Here is a 21,600-nt window from a genome sequence, read left to right as displayed (position 1 = left end):
TGATGAATCAGATCAAAGTAAAAAGCCTTCTCAAATATAAGACAGTAACAACTCAACTGCCTAACTTGACAATGAAATACTAAGGAAAAAATGCCCAACTTTACATTGAAATATTTCAGAAACCGCCAGTTTCCAAACACTCATTCCACCTCACAGTGGTAGTTGAAGACCCAAAGAATATTTCTGGCACTGTCCCAAGCCAATCTGATGAATCAGATCAAAGTAAAAGCCTTCTCAAATATGCTACAGTAACAACTCAACTGCCTAACTTGTCAATGAAATACTAAGGAAAAAGTGCCCAACTTTACATTGAAATATTTCAGAAACCGCCAGTTTCCAAACACTCATTCCACCTCACAGTGGTAGTTGAAGACCCAAAGAATATTTCTGGCACTGTCCCAAGCCAATCTGATGGAATTTGTCAAAGTAAAAGCCTTCTCAAATATGCTACAGTAACAACTCAACTGCCTAACTTGACAATGAAATACTAAGGAAAAAATGCCCAACTTTACATTGAAATATTTCAGAAACCGCCAGTTTCCACACACTCATTCCACGCCACAGTGGTAGTTGAAGACCCAAAGAATATTTCTGGCACTGTCCCAAGCCAATCTGATGGAATTTGTCAAAGTAAAAGCCTTCTCAAATATGCTACAGTAACAACTCAACTGCCTAACTTGACAATGAAATACTAAGGAAAAAATGCCCAACTTTACATTGAAATATTTCAGAAACCGCCAGTTTCCAAACACTCATTCCACCTCACAGTGGTAGTTGAAGACCCAAAGAATATTTCTGGCACTGTCCCAAGCCAATCTGATGGAATTTGTCAAAGAAAAAGCCTTCTCAAATATGCTACAGTAACAACTCAACTGCCTAACTTGACAATGAAATACTAAGGAAAAAATGCCCAACTTTACATTGAAATATTTCAGAAACCGCCAGTTTCCAAACACTCATTCCAACTTACATTGGTAGTTGAAGACCCAAAGAATATTTCTGGCACTGTCCCAAGCCAATCTGATGGAATTCGTCAAAGTAAAAGCCTTCTCAAATATGCTACAGTAACAACTCAACTGCCTAACTTGAAAATGAAATACTAAGGAAAAAATGCCCAACTTTACATTGAAATATTTCAGAAACCGCCAGTTTCCACACACTCATTCCACCTCACAGTGGTAGTTGAAGACCCAAAGAATATTTCTGGCACTGTCCCAAGCCAATCTGATGAATCAGATCAAAGTAAAAGCCTTCTCAAATATGCTACAGTAACAACTCAACTGCCTAACTTGACAATGAAATACTAAGGAAAAAATGCCCAACTTTACATTGAAATATTTCAGAAACCGCCAGTTTCCAAACACTCATTCCACCTCACAGTGGTAGTTGAAGACCCAAAGAATATTTCTGGCACTGTCCCAAGCCAATCTGATGAATCAGATCAAAGTAAAAGCCTTCTCAAATATGCTACAGTAACAACTCAACTGCCTAACTTGACAATGAAATACTAAGGAAAAAAATATCCCAACTTTACATTGAAATATTTCAGAAACCGCCAGTTTCCAAACACTCATTCCACCTCACAGTGGTAGTTGAAGACCCAAAGAATATTTCTGGCACTGTCCCAAGCCAATCTGATGGAATTTGTCAAAGAAAAAGCCTTCTCAAATATGCTACAGTAACAACTCAACTGCCTAACTTGACAATGAAATACTAAGGAAAAAATGCCCAACTTTACATTGAAATATTTCAGAAACCGCCAGTTTCCAAACACTCATTCCACCTCACAGTGGTAGTTGAAGACCCAAAGAATATTTCTGGCACTGTCCCAAGCCAATCTGATGGAATTTGTCAAAGAAAAAGCCTTCTCAAATATGCTACAGTAACAACTCAACTGCCTAACTTGACAATGAAATACTAAGGAAAAAATGCCCAAGTTTACATTGAAATATTTCAGAAACCGCCAGTTTCCAAACACTCATTCCACCTCACAGTGGTAGTTGAAGACCCAAAGAATATTTCTGGCACTGTCCCAAGTCAATCTGATGGAATTTGTCAAAGAAAAAGCCTTCTCAAATATGCTACAGTAACAACTCAACTGCCTAACTTGAAAATGAAATACTAAGGAAAAAATATCCCAACTTTACATTGAAATATTTCAGAAACCACCAGTTTCCAAACACTAGTCCAACTCACAGTGGTAGTTGAAGACCCAAAGAATATTTCTGGCACTGTCCCAAGCCAATCTGATGGAATTTGTCAAAGAAAAAGCCTTCTCAAATATGCTACAGTAACAACTCAACTGCCTAACTTGACAATGAAATACTAAGGAAAAAATGCCCAACTTTACATTGAAATATTTCAGAAACCGCCAGTTTCCAAACACTCATTCCACCTCACAGTGGTAGTTGAAGACCCAAAGAATATTTCTGGCACTGTCCCAAGCCAATCTGATGGAATTTGTCAAAGAAAAAGCCTTCTCAAATATGCTACAGTAACAACTCAACTGCCTAACTTGACAATGAAATACTAAGGAAAAAATGCCCAAATTTACATTTGAATATTTTAGAAACCGCCAGTTTCCAAACACTCATTCCACCTCACAGTGGTAGTTGAAGACCCAAAGAATATTTCTGGCACTGTCCCAAGCCAATCTGATGGAATTTGTCAAAGAAAAAGCCTTCTCAAATATGCTACAGTAACAACTCAACTGCCTAACTTGACAATGAAATACTAAGGAAAAAATGCCCAACTTTACATTGAAATATTTCAGAAACCGCCAGTTTCCAAACACTCATTCCACCTCACAGTGGTAGTTGAAGACCCAAAGAATATTTCTGGCACTGTCCCAAGCCAATCTGATGGAATTTGTCAAAGAAAAAGCCTTCTCAAATATGCTACAGTAACAACTCAACTGCCTAACTTGACAATGAAATACTAAGGAAAAAATGCCCAACTTTACATTGAAATATTTCAGAAACCGCCAGTTTCCAAACACTCATTCCACCTCACAGTGGTAGTTGAAGACCCAAAGAATATTTCTGGCACTGTCCCAAGCCAATCTGATGGAATTTGTCAAAGACAAAGCCTTCTCAAATATGCTACAGTAACAACTCAACTGCCTAACTTGACAATGAAATACTAAGGAAAAAATGCCCAACTTTACATTGAAATATTTCAGAAACCGCCAGTTTCCACACACTCATTCCACCTCACAGTGGTAGTTGAAGACCCAAAGAATATTTCTGGCACTGTCCCAAGCCAATCTGATGAAAAAGATCAAAATAAAAGCCTTCTCAAATATGCTACAGTAACAACTCAACTGCCTAACTTGACAATGAAATACTAAGGAAAAAAATATCCCAACTTTACATTGAAATATTTCAGAAACCGCCAGTTTCCAAACACTCATTCCACCTCACAGTGGTAGTTGAAGACCCAAAGAATATTTCTGGCACTGTCCCAAGCCAATCTGATGGAATTTGTCAAAGAAAAAGCCTTCTCAAATATGCTACAGTAACAACTCAACTGCCTAACTTGACAATGAAATACTAAGGAAAAAATGCCCAACTTTACATTGAAATATTTCAGAAACCGCCAGTTTCCAAACACTCATTCAACCTCACAGTGGTAGTTGAAGACCCAAAGAATATTTCTGGCACTGTCCCAAGTCAATCTGATGGAATTTGTCAAAGTAAAAGCCTTCTCAAATATAAGACAGTAACAACTCAACTGCCTAACTTGACAATGAAATACTAAGGAAAAAATGCCCAACTTTACATTGAAATATTTCAGAAACCGCCAGTTTCCACACACTCATTCCACCTCACAGTGGTAGTTGAAGACCCAAAGAATATTTCTGGCACTGTCGTAAGCCAATCTGATGAATCAGATCAAAGTAAAAGCCTTCTCAAATATGCTACAGTAACAACTCAACTGCCTAACTTGACAATGAAATACTAAGGAAAAAATGCCCAACTTTACATTGAAATATTTCAGAAACCGCCAGTTTCCAAACACTCATTCCACCTCACAGTGGTAGTTGAAGACCCAAAGAATATTTCTGGCACTGTCCCAAGCCAATCTGATGGAATTTGTCAAAGAAAAAGCCTTCTCAAATATGCTACAGTAACAACTCAACTGCCTAACTTGACAATGAAATACTAAGGAAAAAATGCCCAACTTTACATTGAAATATTTCAGAAACCGCCAGTTTCCAAACACTCATTCCAACTTACAGTGGTAGTTGAAGACCCAAAGAATATTTCTGGCACTGTCCCAAGCCAATCTGATGGAATTTGTCAAAGTAAAAGCCTTCTCAAATATGCTACAGTAACAACTCAACTGCCTAACTTGACAATGAAATACTAAGGAAAAAATGCCCAACTTTACATTGAAATATTTCAGAAACCGCCAGTTTCCACACACTCATTCCACCTCACAGTGGTAGTTGAAGACCCAAAGAATATTTCTGGCACTGTCCCAAGCCAATCTGATGAATCAGATCAAAGTAAAAGCCTTCTCAAATATGCTACAGTAACAACTCAACTGCCTAACTTGACAATGAAATACTAAGGAAAAAATGCCCAACTTTACATTGAAATATTTCAGAAACCGCCAGTTTCCAAACACTCATTCCACCTCACAGTGGTAGTTGAAGACCCAAAGAATATTTCTGGCACTGTCCCAAGCCAATCTGATGAATCAGATCAAAGTAAAAGCCTTCTCAAATATGCTACAGTAACAACTCAACTGCCTAACTTGACAATGAAATACTAAGGAAAAAAATATCCCAACTTTACATTGAAATATTTCAGAAACCGCCAGTTTCCAAACACTCATTCCACCTCACAGTGGTAGTTGAAGACCCAAAGAATATTTCTGGCACTGTCCCAAGCCAATCTGATGGAATTTGTCAAAGAAAAAGCCTTCTCAAATATGCTACAGTAACAACTCAACTGCCTAACTTGAATATGAAATACTAAGGAAAAAAATATCCCATCTATACATTGAAATATTTGAGAAACCGCCAGTTTCCAAACACTCATTCCACCTCACAGTGGTAGTTGAAGACCCAAAGAATATTTCTGGCACTGTCCCAAGCCAATCTGATGGAATTTGTCAAAGAAAAAGCCTTCTCAAATATAAGACAGTAACAACTCAACTGCCTAACTTGACAATGACATACTAAGGAAAAAATGCCCAACTTTACATTGAAATATTTCAGAAACCGCCAGTTTCCAAACACTCATTCCACCTCACAGTGGTAGTTGAAGACCCAAAGAATATTTCTGGCACTGTCCCAAGCCAATCTGATGGAATTTGTCAAAGAAAAAGCCTTCTCAAATATGCTACAGTAACAACTCAACTGCCTAACTTGACAATGAAATACTAAGGAAAAAATGCCCAACTTTACATTGAAATATTTCAGAAACCGCCAGTTTCAATACACTCATTCCACCTCACAGTGGTAGTTGAAGACCCAAAGAATATTTCTGGCACTGTCCCAAGCCAATCTGATGGAATTTGTCAAAGAAAAAGCCTTCTCAAATATAAGACAGTAACAACTCAACTGCCTAACTTGACAATGAAATACTAAGGAAAAAATGCCCAACTTTACATTGAAATATTTCAGAAACCGCCAGTTTCCAAACACTCATTCCACCTCACAGTGGTAGTTGAAGACCCAAAGAATATTTCTGGCACTGTCCTAAGCCAATCTGATGAATCAGATCAAAGTAAAAGCCTTCTCAAATATGCTACAGTAACAACTCAACTGCCTAACTTGACAATGAAATACTAAGGAAAAAATGCCCAACTTTACATTGAAATATTTCAGAAACCGCCAGTTTCCAAACACTCATTCCACCTCACAGTGGTAGTTGAAGACCCAAAGAATATTTCTGGCACTGTCCCAAGCCAATCTGATGGAATTTGTCAAAGAAAAAGCCTTCTCAAATATAAGACAGTAACAACTCAACTGCCTAACTTGACAATGAAATACTAAGGAAAAAATGCCCAACTTTACATTGAAATATTTCAGAAACCGCCAGTTTCCAAACACTCATTCCACCTCACAGTGGTAGTTGAAGACCCAAAGAATATTTCTGGCACTGTCCCAAGCCAATCTGATGGAATTTGTCAAAGTAAAAGCCTTCTCAAATATGCTACAGTAACAACTCAACTGCCTAACTTGACAATGAAATACTAAGGAAAAAATGCCCAACTTTACATTGAAATATTTCAGAAACCGCCAGTTTCCACACACTCATTCCACCTCACAGTGGTAGTTGAAGACCCAAAGAATATTTCTGGCACTGTCCCAAGCCAATCTGATGAATCAGATCAAAGTAAAAGCCTTCTCAAATATGCTACAGTAACAACTCAACTGCCTAACTTGACAATGAAATACTAAGGAAAAAATGCCCAACTTTACATTGAAATATTTCAGAAACCGCCAGTTTCCAAACACTCATTCCACCTCACAGTGGTAGTTGAAGACCCAAAGAATATTTCTGGCACTGTCCCAAGCCAATCTGATGAATCAGATCAAAGTAAAAGCCTTCTCAAATATGCTACAGTAACAACTCAACTGCCTAACTTGACAATGAAATACTAAGGAAAAAAATATCCCAACTTTACATTGAAATATTTCAGAAACCGCCAGTTTCCAAACACTCATTCCACCTCACAGTGGTAGTTGAAGACCCAAAGAATATTTCTGGCACTGTCCCAAGCCAATCTGATGGAATTTGTCAAAGAAAAAGCCTTCTCAAATATGCTACAGTAACAACTCAACTGCCTAACTTGAATATGAAATACTAAGGAAAAAAATATCCCATCTATACATTGAAATATTTGAGAAACCGCCAGTTTCCAAACACTCATTCCACCTCACAGTGGTAGTTGAAGACCCAAAGAATATTTCTGGCACTGTCCCAAGCCAATCTGATGGAATTTGTCAAAGAAAACGCCGTCTCAAATATGCTACAGTAACAACTCAACTGCCTAACTTGAAAATGAAATACTAAGGAAAAAATGCCCAACTTTACATTGAAATATTTCAGAAACCGCCAGTTTCCAAACACTCATTCCACCTCACAGTGGTAGTTGAAGACCCAAAGAATATTTCTGGCACTGTCCCAAGCCAATCTGATGGAATTTGTCAAAGAAAAAGCCTTCTCAAATATGCTACAGTAACAACTCAACTGCCTAACTTGACAATGAAATACTAAGGAAAAAATGCCCAACTTTACATTGAAATATTTCAGAAACCGCCAGTTTCCAAACACTCATTCCACCTCACAGTGGTAGTTGAAGACCCAAAGAATATTTCTGGCACTGTCCCAAGCCAATCTGATGGAATTTGTCAAAGAAAAAGCCTTCTCAAATATGCTACAGTAACAACTCAACTGCCTAACTTGACAATGAAATACTAAGGAAAAAAATATCCCAACTTTACATTGAAATATTTCAGAAACCGCCAGTTTCCAAACACTCATTCCAACTCACAGTGGTAGTTGAAGACCCAAAGAATATTTCTGGCACTGTCCCAAGCCAATCTGATGGAATTTGTCAAAGAAAAAGCCTTCTCAAATATGCTACAGTAACAACTCAACTGCCTAACTTGACAATGAAATACTAAGGAAAAAATGCCCAACTTTACATTGAAATATTTCAGAAACCGCCAGTTTCCACACACTCATTCCACCTCACAGTGGTAGTTGAAGACCCAAAGAATATTTCTGGCACTGTCCCAAGCCAATCTGATGGAATTTGTCAAAGAAAAAGCCTTCTCAAATATGCTACAGTAACAACTCAACTGCCTAACTTGACAATGAAATACTAAGGAAAAAATGCCCAACTTTACATTGAAATATTTCAGAAACCGCCAGTTTCCAAACACTCATTCCACCTCACAGTGGTAGTTGAAGACCCAAAGAATATTTCTGGCACTGTCCCAAGCCAATCTGATGGAATTTGTCAAAGAAAAAGCCTTCTCAAATATGCTACAGTAACAACTCAACTGCCTAACTTGACAATGAAATACTAAGGAAAAAATGCCCAACTTTACATTGAAATATTTCAGAAACCGCCAGTTTCCAAACACTCATTCCACCTCACAGTGGTAGTTGAAGACCCAAAGAATATTTCTGGCACTGTCCCAAGCCAATCTGATGGAATTTGTCAAAGAAAAAGCCTTCTCAAATATGCTACAGTAACAACTCAACTGCCTAACTTGACAATGAAATACTAAGGAAAAAATGCCCAAGTTTACATTGAAATATTTCAGAAACCGCCAGTTTCCAAACACTCATTCCACCTCACAGTGGTAGTTGAAGACCCAAAGAATATTTCTGGCACTGTCCCAAGCCAATCTGATGGAATTTGTCAAAGAAAAAGCCTTCTCAAATATGCTACAGTAACAACTCAACTGCCTAACTTGAAAATGAAATACTAAGGAAAAAAATATCCCAACTTTACATTGAAATATTTCAGAAACCGCCAGTTTCCACACACTCATTCCAACTCACAGTGGTAGTTGAAGACCCAAAGAATATTTCTGGCACTGTCCCAAGCCAATCTGATGGAATTTGTCAAAGAAAAAGCCTTCTCAAATATGCTACAGTAACAACTCAACTGCCTAACTTGACAATGAAATACTAAGGAAAAAATGCCCAACTTTACATTGAAATATTTCAGAAACCGCCAGTTTCCACACACTCATTCCACCTCACAGTGGTAGTTGAAGACCCAAAGAATATTTCTGGCACTGTCCCAAGCCAATCTGATGGAATTTGTCAAAGAAAAAGCCTTCTCAAATATGCTACAGTAACAACTCAACTGCCTAACTTGACAATGAAATACTGAGGAAAAAATGCCCAACTTTACATTGAAATATTTGAGAAACCGCCAGTTTCCAAACACTCATTCAACCTCACAGTGGTAGTTGAAGACCCAAACAATATTTCTGGCACTGTCCCAAGTCAATCTGATGGAATTTGTCAAAGAAAAAGCCTTCTCAAATATAAGACAGTAACAACTCAACTGCCTAACTTGAAAATGAAATACTAAGGAAAAAATGCCCAACTTTACTTTGATATATTTCAGAAACCGCCAGTTTCCACACACTCATTCCAACTCACAGTGGTAGTTGAAGACCCAAAGAATATTTCTGGCACTGTCCCAAGCCAATCTGATTAATCAGATCAAAGTAAAAGCCTTCTCAAATATGCTACAGTAACAACTCAACTGCCTAACTTGAAAATGAAATACTAAGGAAAAAATGCCCAACATTACATTGAAATATTTCAGAAACCGCCAGTTTCCAAACACTCATTCAACCTCACAGTGGTAGTTGAAGACCCAAAGAATATTTCTGGCACTGTCCCAAGTCAATCTGATGGAATTTGTCAAAGAAAAAGCCTTCTCAAATATGCTACAGTAACAACTCAACTGCCTAACTTGACAATGAAATGAGTTTCACTTTCTACCGTAGCTCTCTTTGTTTACGTTGCTCTGAAAACTTTTCTCACCGTAGTCAAGTTACCTTGTGTTACTTAAGTCACTTCCTGTCTGGCGCTTTCAAAGTAAAAGTCTGCTACTGTTAAACAGGAAGTAAAGTTACCTCAGCTTAAATCAATACAAAACTTACAAAATAAAACATTACAAAGGCTGTATACGTAGAAACGCTTAAAGCTCAACATTTACACTAAATTCGGTTACTTACACTGTTTCTGGACCCTGCACTGATCCCAGGTTGGCTGAAATAATCTCAGGATCTGATCAGATATTGTGGACAACGGGTTGCCATTTTAAAGCCATAAACAGTCATGCTGAATAAATGTTTATGATGAATATTCCAGTCTTGTAGCATCAGTGGGTCTTAAAAACGTTAACAATGTGTAAAAATTGCCACCTGATACAAGGACAGCATATTTATGACTGAACTGTTTACATTACTTGCAAATAAATCCTCTATCCAAAGTAGCTAATTAAGCCATACTCTGTGTCTGTGTGTGTGTGTGGGTGTGGGTGTGGGTGTGGGGGTGGGTGTGTGTGTGTGTGTGTATATGTGAACATTCAAGAAATCACGTCTGGCCCTCGGCTTTCTGTTCTTGAAAAATTTTGGCCCCCAGGAAAAACTACTCGGGGAACCCTGTTCTAGAGTCTAATGTTTTTCTGTGTAAGATCCCAGATAAATTAGAAACCAAATCCTGTCAGACTTTTATAATAGCCGATATTTTAAAGAGTTAAAAAAGGTAGTGTTTTCTATCTGATTTGAACCTCTCCAGTCTACAGTCAGCTCACACTTCAGCAGAAACACAGTAAAGAGTCAACCCAGGCTAAATCATGAGTAGTTTAATCTCTCCTCTTTTAGATCATCCTTTATTCTTGATGGTCCATGTCTGACTAGAGTGTTTTAAACACAGCTTTAACCAAAGGTTCAAGTAAATGCTAAGAGTTTTGTTCAAAAGGATAATGAAGTTATCTTTTTTGTTTTTTGTTTTATTTTTGGCTATTTTTATTTTTGAGAGATTTTTCCTCCAAATAAATGGGTGAGACTGTATTTAACATCTCTGCAGTGCTTAGTGTGTGTGACAGACTGACCCAAGTTCACCAGCATCACTGTGCAGACTCACAGCTTTCAGGATCAGATCACTGTTTATCAAACATGTTCAGAACTCAGAGGAAAACTTTAAAAAAAGGAGTTTTGTCAGGAACGTGGAGGATGCAGGATGAGTCGTGAGTCTGACTGAAACGGCACAGACAAATGAACGAGCTGTAAGCTCAGGCTGAATGAATGTGCTGTATGTTGGCTGTCTGCTAAATCAGACTTTAGAGACTTTCCCTGTATTTTGACCGTCTGCTGTCCTCTATGCTGAACATTTCTTCATTCAACTTTGGATTCACTAGCACAGCCTCAGGTTTTACCAAAGATTGCATATTGGCGACAAGAGCACTCACTTCATCCCAAATTCATGCACAATCAATAACTAAACAGAGGAGCGAGTCGCTCTGAGACCAAAAAGGTTCAGGGCTTTAATGAAAACATCCGGGGCTAAAGTCCATGTAGCCCCCCCCCTAGCTCCGCCAATGCACCCCCCCAACAAAAAACATGCCTTTTTTTTTAAGAAAAGAGGTTGGCATTTTTAAGAAGGCTATTTACTACAGTGCAAATGAATAAAAAAGATATCTGTTTCTTTGAAAAGATTGGTGATTATTCAGGTTATATATAAAATATGGTTATCACATATTGACTGTACAATTGACCATGATTTTACTGAACTTAGGTTTGGCTGGATCCCAGAGAATTCTCCCCTTTACCCCCCACATGGGCTGCCTTGTCTGCACATGACCATTCCCAAATATGCATGGCTGTGTTCAACCAGCTCCAGGTCCAGTGGGGGCCCCCGGTCTCTGGCACCTTTATTTTGGGGGTCATGGGCTGAAAAGTTGAGAACCACTGCCTTAAAAATGTGAAATATCCCTTTAATACATGAGCACAATTATGGTAAATGATTAGTTTCACAGCATTGCTACATACTGCTTCTTGCCAACATATATTTCAAATAATCTGAACAGTAAGTCTGTTAATCCATCATTGTACTCACTAAATGTACATTACATAAGCACCAGGTGCATATGGCATCACTCTAGGCTTTCTCTTACACAGAAAAAAAAGTTATCACTTCTGCTTGACTCATTTTTCCTGCTTTTCTGCAGCAGACAACACCATTCCCTGACAAATAGATTCATATTGTTTTGATCAATCTTTTTTTCAAAGTTATTGACAAAAAATCCATTATAAATCAGTAGTAAATAAGAATTCATGGTGGAAACACTAATTAATCTTGCCCTCTTATGTCCACCCTGTTACCATATGTCCACCCTATTACCATGCAAAATAGTAACAGGGTGGACAGTAACGGGGGGACATTTTAAGCTAACATCAGACATTACTAGGCCTGTGATGAACAAGCTAGCACATGGTGACCACAGAGAAAGGTTTTTAATGTATTTATTAATGACATTTTTGGAAATTACAAAAAATATCAGTTTCCAATATAAATAAGGGTAACAGAGTGGACATGTTATGCTTTACCACATCAGTGAACCATTCTAAAACACTGAAAAAAAGGTAAATTAAAGAATGATATTTACCCTGCCTCTTGCAGATGTTTTCCCTCCAAAAATGTCTGCTACTTTCTGTGAGTCATGCCACTAGAGGAATGGTCAGGAGGGAGGTGGAGGGACGGGACTGTCAGAGTAATAGGGTGGACACTTGACTCAGGGACACAACTTATTTTTAAGAATTTAATAATCAAAAATGTTTCGATAACAACATCCATCCAATAACATCCATTTTTGATTGTGGATAGATTTGAAACAGGATAAGATAGATCGATCATTCTTTTTGCATGTAAAACCTGGGCAGTTACACTAACATTTCACACATTCACCATGTTTCAGAGAAGTGATGGAATACATTGAAGAACTTTGCCTGCACACATACTCGCCCTCACATTCATTTCTGCCCTACTTTTTACAAAAACACTCAGACACAAAACCCACATACACCAGACATCCATCACACACACCTCTGACACACTTTCACACATATGTAGATATGGATTGGCAAAACCCTGGTCGTGCCAAACAGTTTTAGAGCTGATGCGAAGCTTTGGAACTAATTACAGTGTTGGATGAAGAGTCCAACTACTCACATCCTCCTGACTACCAGTGATTCAAATTTGTCCTCTGTGGAGGATATTTCTAAAACTGAATATCTCCCACCCACTGCATACTACTGAATTAACTCCTTTTGACAACTACAGAGGACATTTAGGGCTTTTCAATGATACCAGATGTGAAGGGGTGGGGCTTTGGTACCTTTTTCTTTCTCATCAAGGAAAATGATGTCCATCAGTGTAAGCACATTTTATGGGAAGAGGAAAAGTAAGTGCATGATATGTTTTACTGAGCAAATTTTGGCTTGAAAAGTTAGCATATTTTATATAAGTCTCTTAACAACACATTAAAACATTGTCTGAATTATTTTGACTGTATTTTAGCATAGTATTCAAGTGTTTAAAAAATTTCCTCCGTAGTGGATATTTGTAGTTATTTCCTCCATTTTGTTCTGTTTTTTCAAATGACTAGAAAGGGAGTCATTCTCAGAAGCAGAATTAATTTTACTGCAACTGTTGATGGAAACTCAGATATTGTGTTGTCTGATGAAAAAGATCAAGATGCAGTGACTGAGCCAGGTGGACAAAACACCTGGATCAAGGTGTCGCAGATCTTGCTGCAAGAGCGAAGCATACTGTATGTGATGTGCATCCTTTGTGTTTCCAAGAAGGGCCTCATCACAGGCTCAGAGGGCAACATCACAGGCTCCGAGGGGGTCATTGCAGGCTCAGAAGGTCACATCACAGGCTCAGAGGGCAACATCACAGGCTCAGGAAATTGCTTTTTGAAGTGTCATACCAAATGAGCACAACAAAGCAAAATAAAACAAAAGTGATGAGGGAAAGTTGTGTGGATGTTAAACTCATTCTTATGTTGACTTTTTGGTATTTTCTTTGGTAATAACTGATTGCCATCAAGATTCGCTTTCACATGTATGGCGTTCCGATGGCCACTGTAGTGGACACATGATATCTTAAAAATAAAAACTTTTTTTTCCCAAAAAAATGTTTTCAGTATTCTAAGTACCTTACAAAGATTGGGGGATTTAAAAGACATGTGAATGGACAACTTTTTTTTTCCTGGTAGTCAGGAGGATATGGCTCTTTTTTTTTTTTTTAAAGGTTACAAAATTGACTATATCTCAAAAAGCAAGTTATGTAGAGACTCCAAATAAATTTCCTGTGGTTCCAAAGGATATTGTGCAACTTTTTTACTTTTACAAATTTGAGGGATACAGCTGTGCAATTTCTGTATTTTGAAATATATGTGAAAAAAACAAAAAACGATTTTCATTTTTTTAGGTTTATTGCACTTTTAAGCAATTTATTGTAGTAATTAAGACTTAAGTCAATACATATTATCAAAACTTGGGATATAAGGGTTTTATTGATGTTAAGCAAACAAAAATACTCCCAAAAATGCCACTACAGTATGTAAAAATCTAAGAATATGTCCTGGCAGACTCGCATAATGTTGGGTTTTAAAGGGTTAATTCATCCTGTGTACACATGGTTGTGTTTTATGGTAGAGGGGAGTTAACCATGTAACAAGATATTTTCAAAATATATATTAGCCCACTTTTACACAAAATATACCACATTATGGCATGGCGACTCAAATGGCACTCGATACTAGGATTGACCTGGCTACGTTTTTCCACTGATCGTGCTCATTTATAAGAGAAATGAGCGTCTCGGTCCCCCGATGCCATATACCAACATTGGTGTTGATAGCATTAATATTTCAAAAGTTCTATTCATTTGACCATTTTTAGCATTATGCGAATTAGCCAAAAATCCGTAATAACGGCAAGAGTGGTGCAAGAGGCTTTTTTGTAGAGGTCTATCAGGTGAAGCTGTGAGAGAAATTTCAAGTCAACAGCACTTGCTGTGTGTGGGGGCGGGGCTTTTGAAGTTTTGCACTCTATGTTATAGCGCCCCCTTTACGCCGATTGGGATCAAATTTTAGGAGCAGCATTTAGACATCATTTATAATTGACGTGCAATGTTTGGTGTCTCTAGGTCATTCCAGCTCACCACAAATGAAGAAAAGGTACTTGATGATGAACAGGCCATGCCCACTTTCACTGATCAACATGCTGCTCTAGACATTAGATAATACTCGCACCTAGAACATGCACACCAAATTTGGTGAAATTCCAATCAATGGTCTTTGAGATATACAAATGTGATGTTTATAGCGCCTCCTATGGGTTGAGCTCAAAACGCTTTCACAACAGTCCTGTTGTGAACCTACCTACCTAATTTGGTAATGATCGGGCAAAAGTTGTGGGAGTTATTACCAATCATTTTTTGGCTCCACCCAGTAGCAAAGATATTTTGGTGTGTAGCAGCCATGTTTTTTAACCGATCGTGCTCATTTATAATAGAAATTAGATGTTTTGTCCCCTGAGGCCATGTACCAAATTTGGTGGTGACAGAATAAATATTTCCCAACTTCTATTCATTTGACAGTTTTTCAAATTATGCTAATTAGCAAAAAAAAAAATTTCCCAGGCAGACTTTAGGGGTCCAATTGGCTTTTTTGTAGAGCACATTGAGCTGCACCTATGGACCAATTTTCAAGTCAATCGGACTCACAGTGTGAGGGGCGTGGCCTTCCCAAAAAAAAGATTTTAGGCCTTAATAACAGCGCCACCATGTGGCAGACCAGGCTCATGATTTATGGAAAGTTGCTGCACATCATTTCCAATGTTTTGGCCAAGTTTCAGCTTTCTAGCTCATTCCAGCTCACAGGAATTTTAGCTCAAGTGGCAGAACGGAAATAATAAACTGGCACAAAAACAATAGGGTTCCACCCCTTCGGGGTTAGAACCCTAATAAACTGGCACAAAAACAATAGGGTTCTACCCCTTTGGGGTTAGAACCCTAACAAGGCTTAAATACCAACACTGGGTTAATGGCAGAAATTACATTTCCCCTCTGACACCAGCCTCTTCACATCAGGCTTGACAGCTGTCAGGCTTATGTGCAAACAGTCCTCCAAAGACTGGTTAGAAAGGCAGTTCCTTTCATGTGTTTTGATTGTGTTCATCTTTGAGAACGCAGATTCGCACATCTAGGTTGATCCAAACATGGTGAGCACGTATATTGCCAAGGCCTTCAGTGTAGCATAGTCTTGAGGACAAGCCAACCAAAAAGCGCTCAAGCTTTCAGCACCCCAGAGAGCGGCCTTCAGGTCACTGGCAGCCTGGATGCCCACAAGTTCACTTTGAATAGCTGCCTCATCCGATGCGACCACCTTCCTTACATTGCTTGAAAGGCTGTCATGTTGTCCTTCAGTTTGATACTAAAATGCTGCATCGTGATTGGCCAAAAGCATGTGCGGGAAACAGGTCTTTTGTTTTGATCCCCAGGCTGTGACAATGTCTCTCTCAAAGAGCATGAAGCATAAAGTTGATGCAGAAAATCATAGCTTTAATGACAAGTGGACTGATAAATATCTCTTCATCATGCCAACTCACAGAAATGCTGTACCTGTGTGTGGCAATATACGTGCTCACCATGTTTGGATCAACCTAGATGTGCGAATCTGCGTTCTCAAAGATGAACACCATCAAAACACTTGAAAGGAACCGCCTTTTTAACCAGTCTTTGGAGGACTGTTTTCGCATAAGCCTGACAGCTGTCAAGCCTCATGTGAAGAGGTTGGTGTCAGAGAGGAAATGTAATTTCTGCCATGAACCCAGTGTTGGTATCTAAGCCTTGTTATTTCATTTGTGTTCGTTGTCACAGCCGTTGGTTTCTTAAGGCTTTATGCGCTACAGAGCAACATTTCTGACAAATAAGTCCTGTTGTTATTTTTAATTAGGCCATTTTCCATTCTTTTATTATGCCATACAATGCTTAATGATGACATTATTTTAATTGATGTTAGGCTATTTTTCTTTTCTTTTTGGCTGACAAGTAGCCTGTGTTAAGTCATATGAAGTTGAAGAAAAAACGGCTATATGGCACATGGAAAAACGATGCTAGAACAGCATGTGAAACAATAAAACTAAATGTTAATAGACAACAACTATGTCCTCATTCTTATTTAGATAGAGTAAGGCACAAGCTGCATTTCATTCATGATGAAGAGGATTTATTTTAGTGTTAGCAACTACTATTCAGCACCCAGCCAGTGCAGCAAGCAGAGATTAGAGAGCGGTAGCCTGTTCTCCTCATTGAACATTTGCTAACAATAGCTGACAGATGGATTTCTTTAAAGGTTATCAAAGATGGGGTCATTCCTAATAAAATTATTTCAATCTCAGTTTTTTTGGGGGGGTTAATGTACATTTTAAAAAATCCTAACTGTCACCACATATTTTTCCTCCTCACATTTTCAGAATTTTATCAATATGCTGGCGGGCCGGATGGAAAGCTGTGGGGGGCCGGATCTGGCCTGCGGGCTGCCAGTTGATGATCATTGGCCTAGGGTATCCTATGCTGAAGCCCCTTTACTTGTCTTTTGGAGAATTCAAACAGTCCTCAGTGTTTCCCCTAGGTTTACAGGTTTGGGGGGGCACCATGATTCCTTTAAACACTTAAAGGAATCATGGTGTTTATGTGATTCTTTAAATTCCAGCTGTCAATATAACATTCTATCTATCTATCTATCTATCTATCTATCTATCTATCTATCTATTTATAATTATCTATCTATGCACATGAATGACAGGGTTGGATATGAACTTTGTGTAAAGTTTATCTATGATGTCAAAAAGGCACATGCAAATGAGTCTGACATCTGATAGATGTAACAAACAAATAACCAAAAATTATTTTGGAAACTGCTTATTGTAACATGTAACATATTTATAATAGGTAAGATTATGTATTTTGGTAAATGTTCTTTATGATGATTGATGTCCTCCACTGACTTTATCTACTCATTTTCTCTGCCTTCACTATCATTATCCACACACATTGCATGTCTCCGTCTCTTCCTGTTGTCTCCATTCCTGTGTGATCTTTTGTCAATACTCCTACATTTATAAAGGTTGAAGAGGTTCTGTCATAATCTGCATATCGATGAGGTTTATTTAAGAGTATAAATAACGATCATAAATATCGCAAATAGCATCAGGCGCTATGAGAAACACACGTGAGGAATAAAAAGACCAAAGGGGTTGTCCACCAATTTTTTGGTCGCTGAAGATTGAAGGTTAAAATGATCGTAAGGTGACTGCTCAGTCTGTATAGTACGGTGGCCCTGAAGGCCAATACGAAATAAATATTTCAAAAGCGCAAAATATATTTCAGAAAACACAAAAACATTTCACAATACACAAAAACATTTCACAATACACAGAAACATTTCACCGATCGCAAAATACATTTCACAAAACACAAAAACATTTCACAATACACAAAAACATTTTACAAAACACAAATACATTTCACAAAACACAAATACATTTCACAATACACAAAAACATTTCACAAAACACAAAAACATTTCACAATACACAAAAACATTCCACCGATCACAAAATACATTTCACGAAACCGGAAAGGGTAGGACCATGGTACTTGTTTGTGATTGGCTAAACCCAAGTCTGTCCGGCATCAGTCATTTATCATTTCCTGTTTACACTTCTTACCGCAATAGCCCAGCAAGCACGAACTTTCAAGTTTCTAACGGCATGGAAGAGGAACTTGAGTTGATAGCGGAATACTTCAACAAGGGAAATACATATAGTGTGATTCTTGATATGCTCTCCTCGTATCATGACATACACATTTCAATTGGAACCCTAAAATCGCGCTGAAAGTGTCGTGCCAAAAGAAGTACCCCCGGTAGGATTTGTATCCCCCTGCCGCCTTTGCCGAAGGAGCTGACTATCGACTATCAGGCTTAGATTTCGCCTCAGTGAATAAAAATGACAATAAAAGAATGTATAAAGCAGAAGATTAGTTTTGATCATCTGTTTTATTCATCATTATCGTGTTTTTGTCGGTAATATCTTTTAAAATAAGATCTTTTAAGTAAACGTTTTGATACTGCAGCTTGGTGCACACTCATTACGCTGAACTGAGAACGCATCTTTTTCCTCCTGCGTCCTGTCATTGTACTTTGGCGGCATGTTGGTCATCAAATCTGGGTCCATGCAGCTGTACATGAGTAACAGACATATTTTCTTCATAACTTTTATCGTCTTCTATTAGTGCTTTTTAGCGTCAAGCTGCTGACATGCACTATCCACTTCCCACTTCCGCCTTGAGGTATTTCAAAATAAAGGTCCTGCATAGCCATATCACTGAATAGTAACTTGTCGATTGACCAGTCTGAACAAGATCTATGTACAGAGAGATCAATTTCAGACCATTTATTTCAACACATCGTCCACTTCAACTACATCCCACTCTAAACAAGTGTTTCACAGTGTACAGAACTGTAAAAAACAAAGGAACATTTAATTTCAATCAATTGCTGTGCAGGACCTTTATTTTGAAATACCTCAAGGCGGCAGTGGGAAGTGGATAGTGCATGTCAGCAGCTTGACGCTAAAAAGCACTAATAGAAGACGATAAAAGTTATGAAGAAAATATGTCTGTTACTCATGTACAGCTGCATGGACCCAGATTTGATGACCAACACACCGCCAAAATACAATGACAGGACGCAGGAGGAAAAAGATGCGTTCTCAGTTCAGCGTAATGAGTGTGCACCAAGCTGCAGTATCAAAACGTTTACTTATCTTATTTTAAAAGATATTACCGACAAAAACACGATAATGATGAATAAAACAGATGATCAAAACTAATCTTCTGCTTTATACATTCTTTTATTGTCATTTTTATTCACTGAGGCGAAATCTAAGCCTGATAGTGGATAGTCAGCTCCTTCGGCAAAGCCGGCAGGGGGATACAAATCTACCGGGGGTACTTCTTTTGGCACGACACTTTCAGCGCAATTTTAGGGTTCCAACTGAAATGTGTATGTCATGATACGAGGAGAGCATATCAAGAACCACACCATATGTATTTCCCTTGTTGAAGTATTCCGCTATCAACTCAAGTTCCTCTTCCATGCCGTTAGAAACTTGAAAGTTCGTGCTCGCTGGGCTATTGCGGTAAGAAGTGTAAACAGGAAATGATAAATGACTGATGCCGGACAGACTTGGGTTTAGCCAATCACAAACAAGTACCATGGTCCTACCCTTTCCGGTTTCGTGAAATGTATTTTGCGATCGGTGAAACGTTTTGTGTATTGTGAAATGTATTTGTGTATTGTGAAATGTTTTTGTGTATTGTGAAATGTTTTTGTGTTTTGTGAAATGTTTTTGTGTATTGTGAAATGTATTTTGCGATCGGTGAAATGTTTTTGTGTATTGTGAAATGTTTTTGTGTTTTGTGAAATGTATTTGTGTATTGTGAAATGTATTTTGCGTATTGTGAAATGTTTTTGTGTTTTGTGAAATGTTTTTGTGTATTGTGAAATGTTTTTGTGTTTTGTGAAATGTTTTTGTGTTTTCTGAAATATATTTTGCGCTTTTGAAATATTTATTTCGTATTGGCCTTCAGGGCCACCGTAGTATAGGAACTGATCCCCTCCAATATTCACAGCTCACCTCTCCCACACATCTGTGAGGGACCGTGCGTGTTTCTGCCTGCTGTGGTGAGAAGATCAAGAGGGAGCTGGTGCAGACATGAGCCAAACTGTTGCTAATTTTAACCCCGTTTCCCACCGGTTTGTCAATCGCAGCGTTCAGTTCATACACAACTTCAGAGGATAAATCAGTTGCACTGCAGAACTCGCTCTCACGATACTGAGTCAAAGCATCCTGGCAAACATAAGACCTCAGTTCTGACACGGGAGGAGGGGGCAGGGCTCTCAGATCAGTGAGTGAGCGTGTGGCTCTGCTCTGCTCAGGTCATGGAATCAGAAGGAGTGAGCAGAAAACCAGGACTCAGAAATTAAATACATCCATGTCAACAAGATAAATAACATTAGGGTGTTAAGTTTGTTTAATAAAGGGACCAGGTAGAGACCTGCTCTATAGGAAAGGTGCTTAAATGACCTCTGTTGTGATCCGGCGCTATAAAGAAAAATACAAAATTCTATTCCCTACCATTCTATTAGGGGGGCGGGGCACCCCCCTAGTAGGAAACACTAGTCCCTATCATGGCCAACATTCAAATGCTTCTGAGTCATGTCTCTCAGTTAGGAACCTTCTTAAGCAAAAAGGACTATTGGAACAGACCCCAGGTGTCTTTCATTCATAGAGTGGGCAGGAGGAAGAGCACATCTGACACAAGTAGATCAGTTGAGAGTACTTTAATTTTAGTTCAAGAGTATTAAAGGAGTAGATCAACTCCACTTTTTCATTTGAACCTCATCTTCCTAAAACAGTACAATGTAGGTTCATAAAGCTCAAATTCCCCCATTAGACCAAATTGTCTCACTTTACACTCCACTTTCTTTCTGCTTTCCTTTTGCCAGGCTCTCTCTGGTTTTATAGTGTTCTTCAGGTAGGTTCCTTAGCCTCTCAGCAGCCTAAAATTAAAGAACACAACAGTTCAAGGTTTAGAAACACATCTGAGAAATAAACAGAAGCAGAAAGAAAAAATGCATCATTTTGTATTGCATTATGTATGCTGAAAAAGGGGCAGTTTCTGATTATGTTTTTTTTTACATGCCAAGGGTAGAAGAAAGTTTCAAATAAGACGTATCAATTTTAATTTAGTACAAATGAAAAACATATCCCAGCAATAATGGGTGTGAATGGCAAAGTACTATAAAGCAGAATTTGGATTTTCGGGACCTGTCTGCTACAGAAATTGTTGTTCCATCTCATGCAGTGTATCATATTGAACAATCACAGACATGTCTGATACATCTCCCAACCTTTCAACAGTAAGTTTATGGTTTGGTTTTGTCTTGCTTTTCTAGGATTTG

At 38.3% G+C, this 21,600-nt stretch overlaps 1 protein-coding gene across 1 annotated transcript in view; it reads right to left on the bottom strand.

Annotated features, from left to right (window-relative positions):
- Positions 1 to 20,967: 20,967 nt before the first annotated feature.
- The window catches only part of galt (galactose-1-phosphate uridylyltransferase), a 116,251-nt gene continuing 115,618 nt past the window's right edge, over positions 20,968 to 21,600 (bottom strand). Inside the window, exon 11 of the mRNA XM_041810766.1 lies at positions 20,968 to 21,198. Coding sequence (XP_041666700.1) covers positions 21,109 to 21,198 — 90 coding nt within the window. The 3' untranslated portion in view covers positions 20,968 to 21,108. The remainder of the gene's footprint in view (positions 21,199 to 21,600) is intronic.

The sequence above is a fragment of the Cheilinus undulatus genome, linkage group 17 (assembly GCF_018320785.1).
Source record: "Cheilinus undulatus linkage group 17, ASM1832078v1, whole genome shotgun sequence".
Lineage (NCBI taxonomy): Eukaryota > Metazoa > Chordata > Actinopteri > Labriformes > Labridae > Cheilinus > Cheilinus undulatus.
Note: the sequence above shows the minus strand (reverse complement) of the source record. Positions and strands in the feature narration are given on the sequence as shown.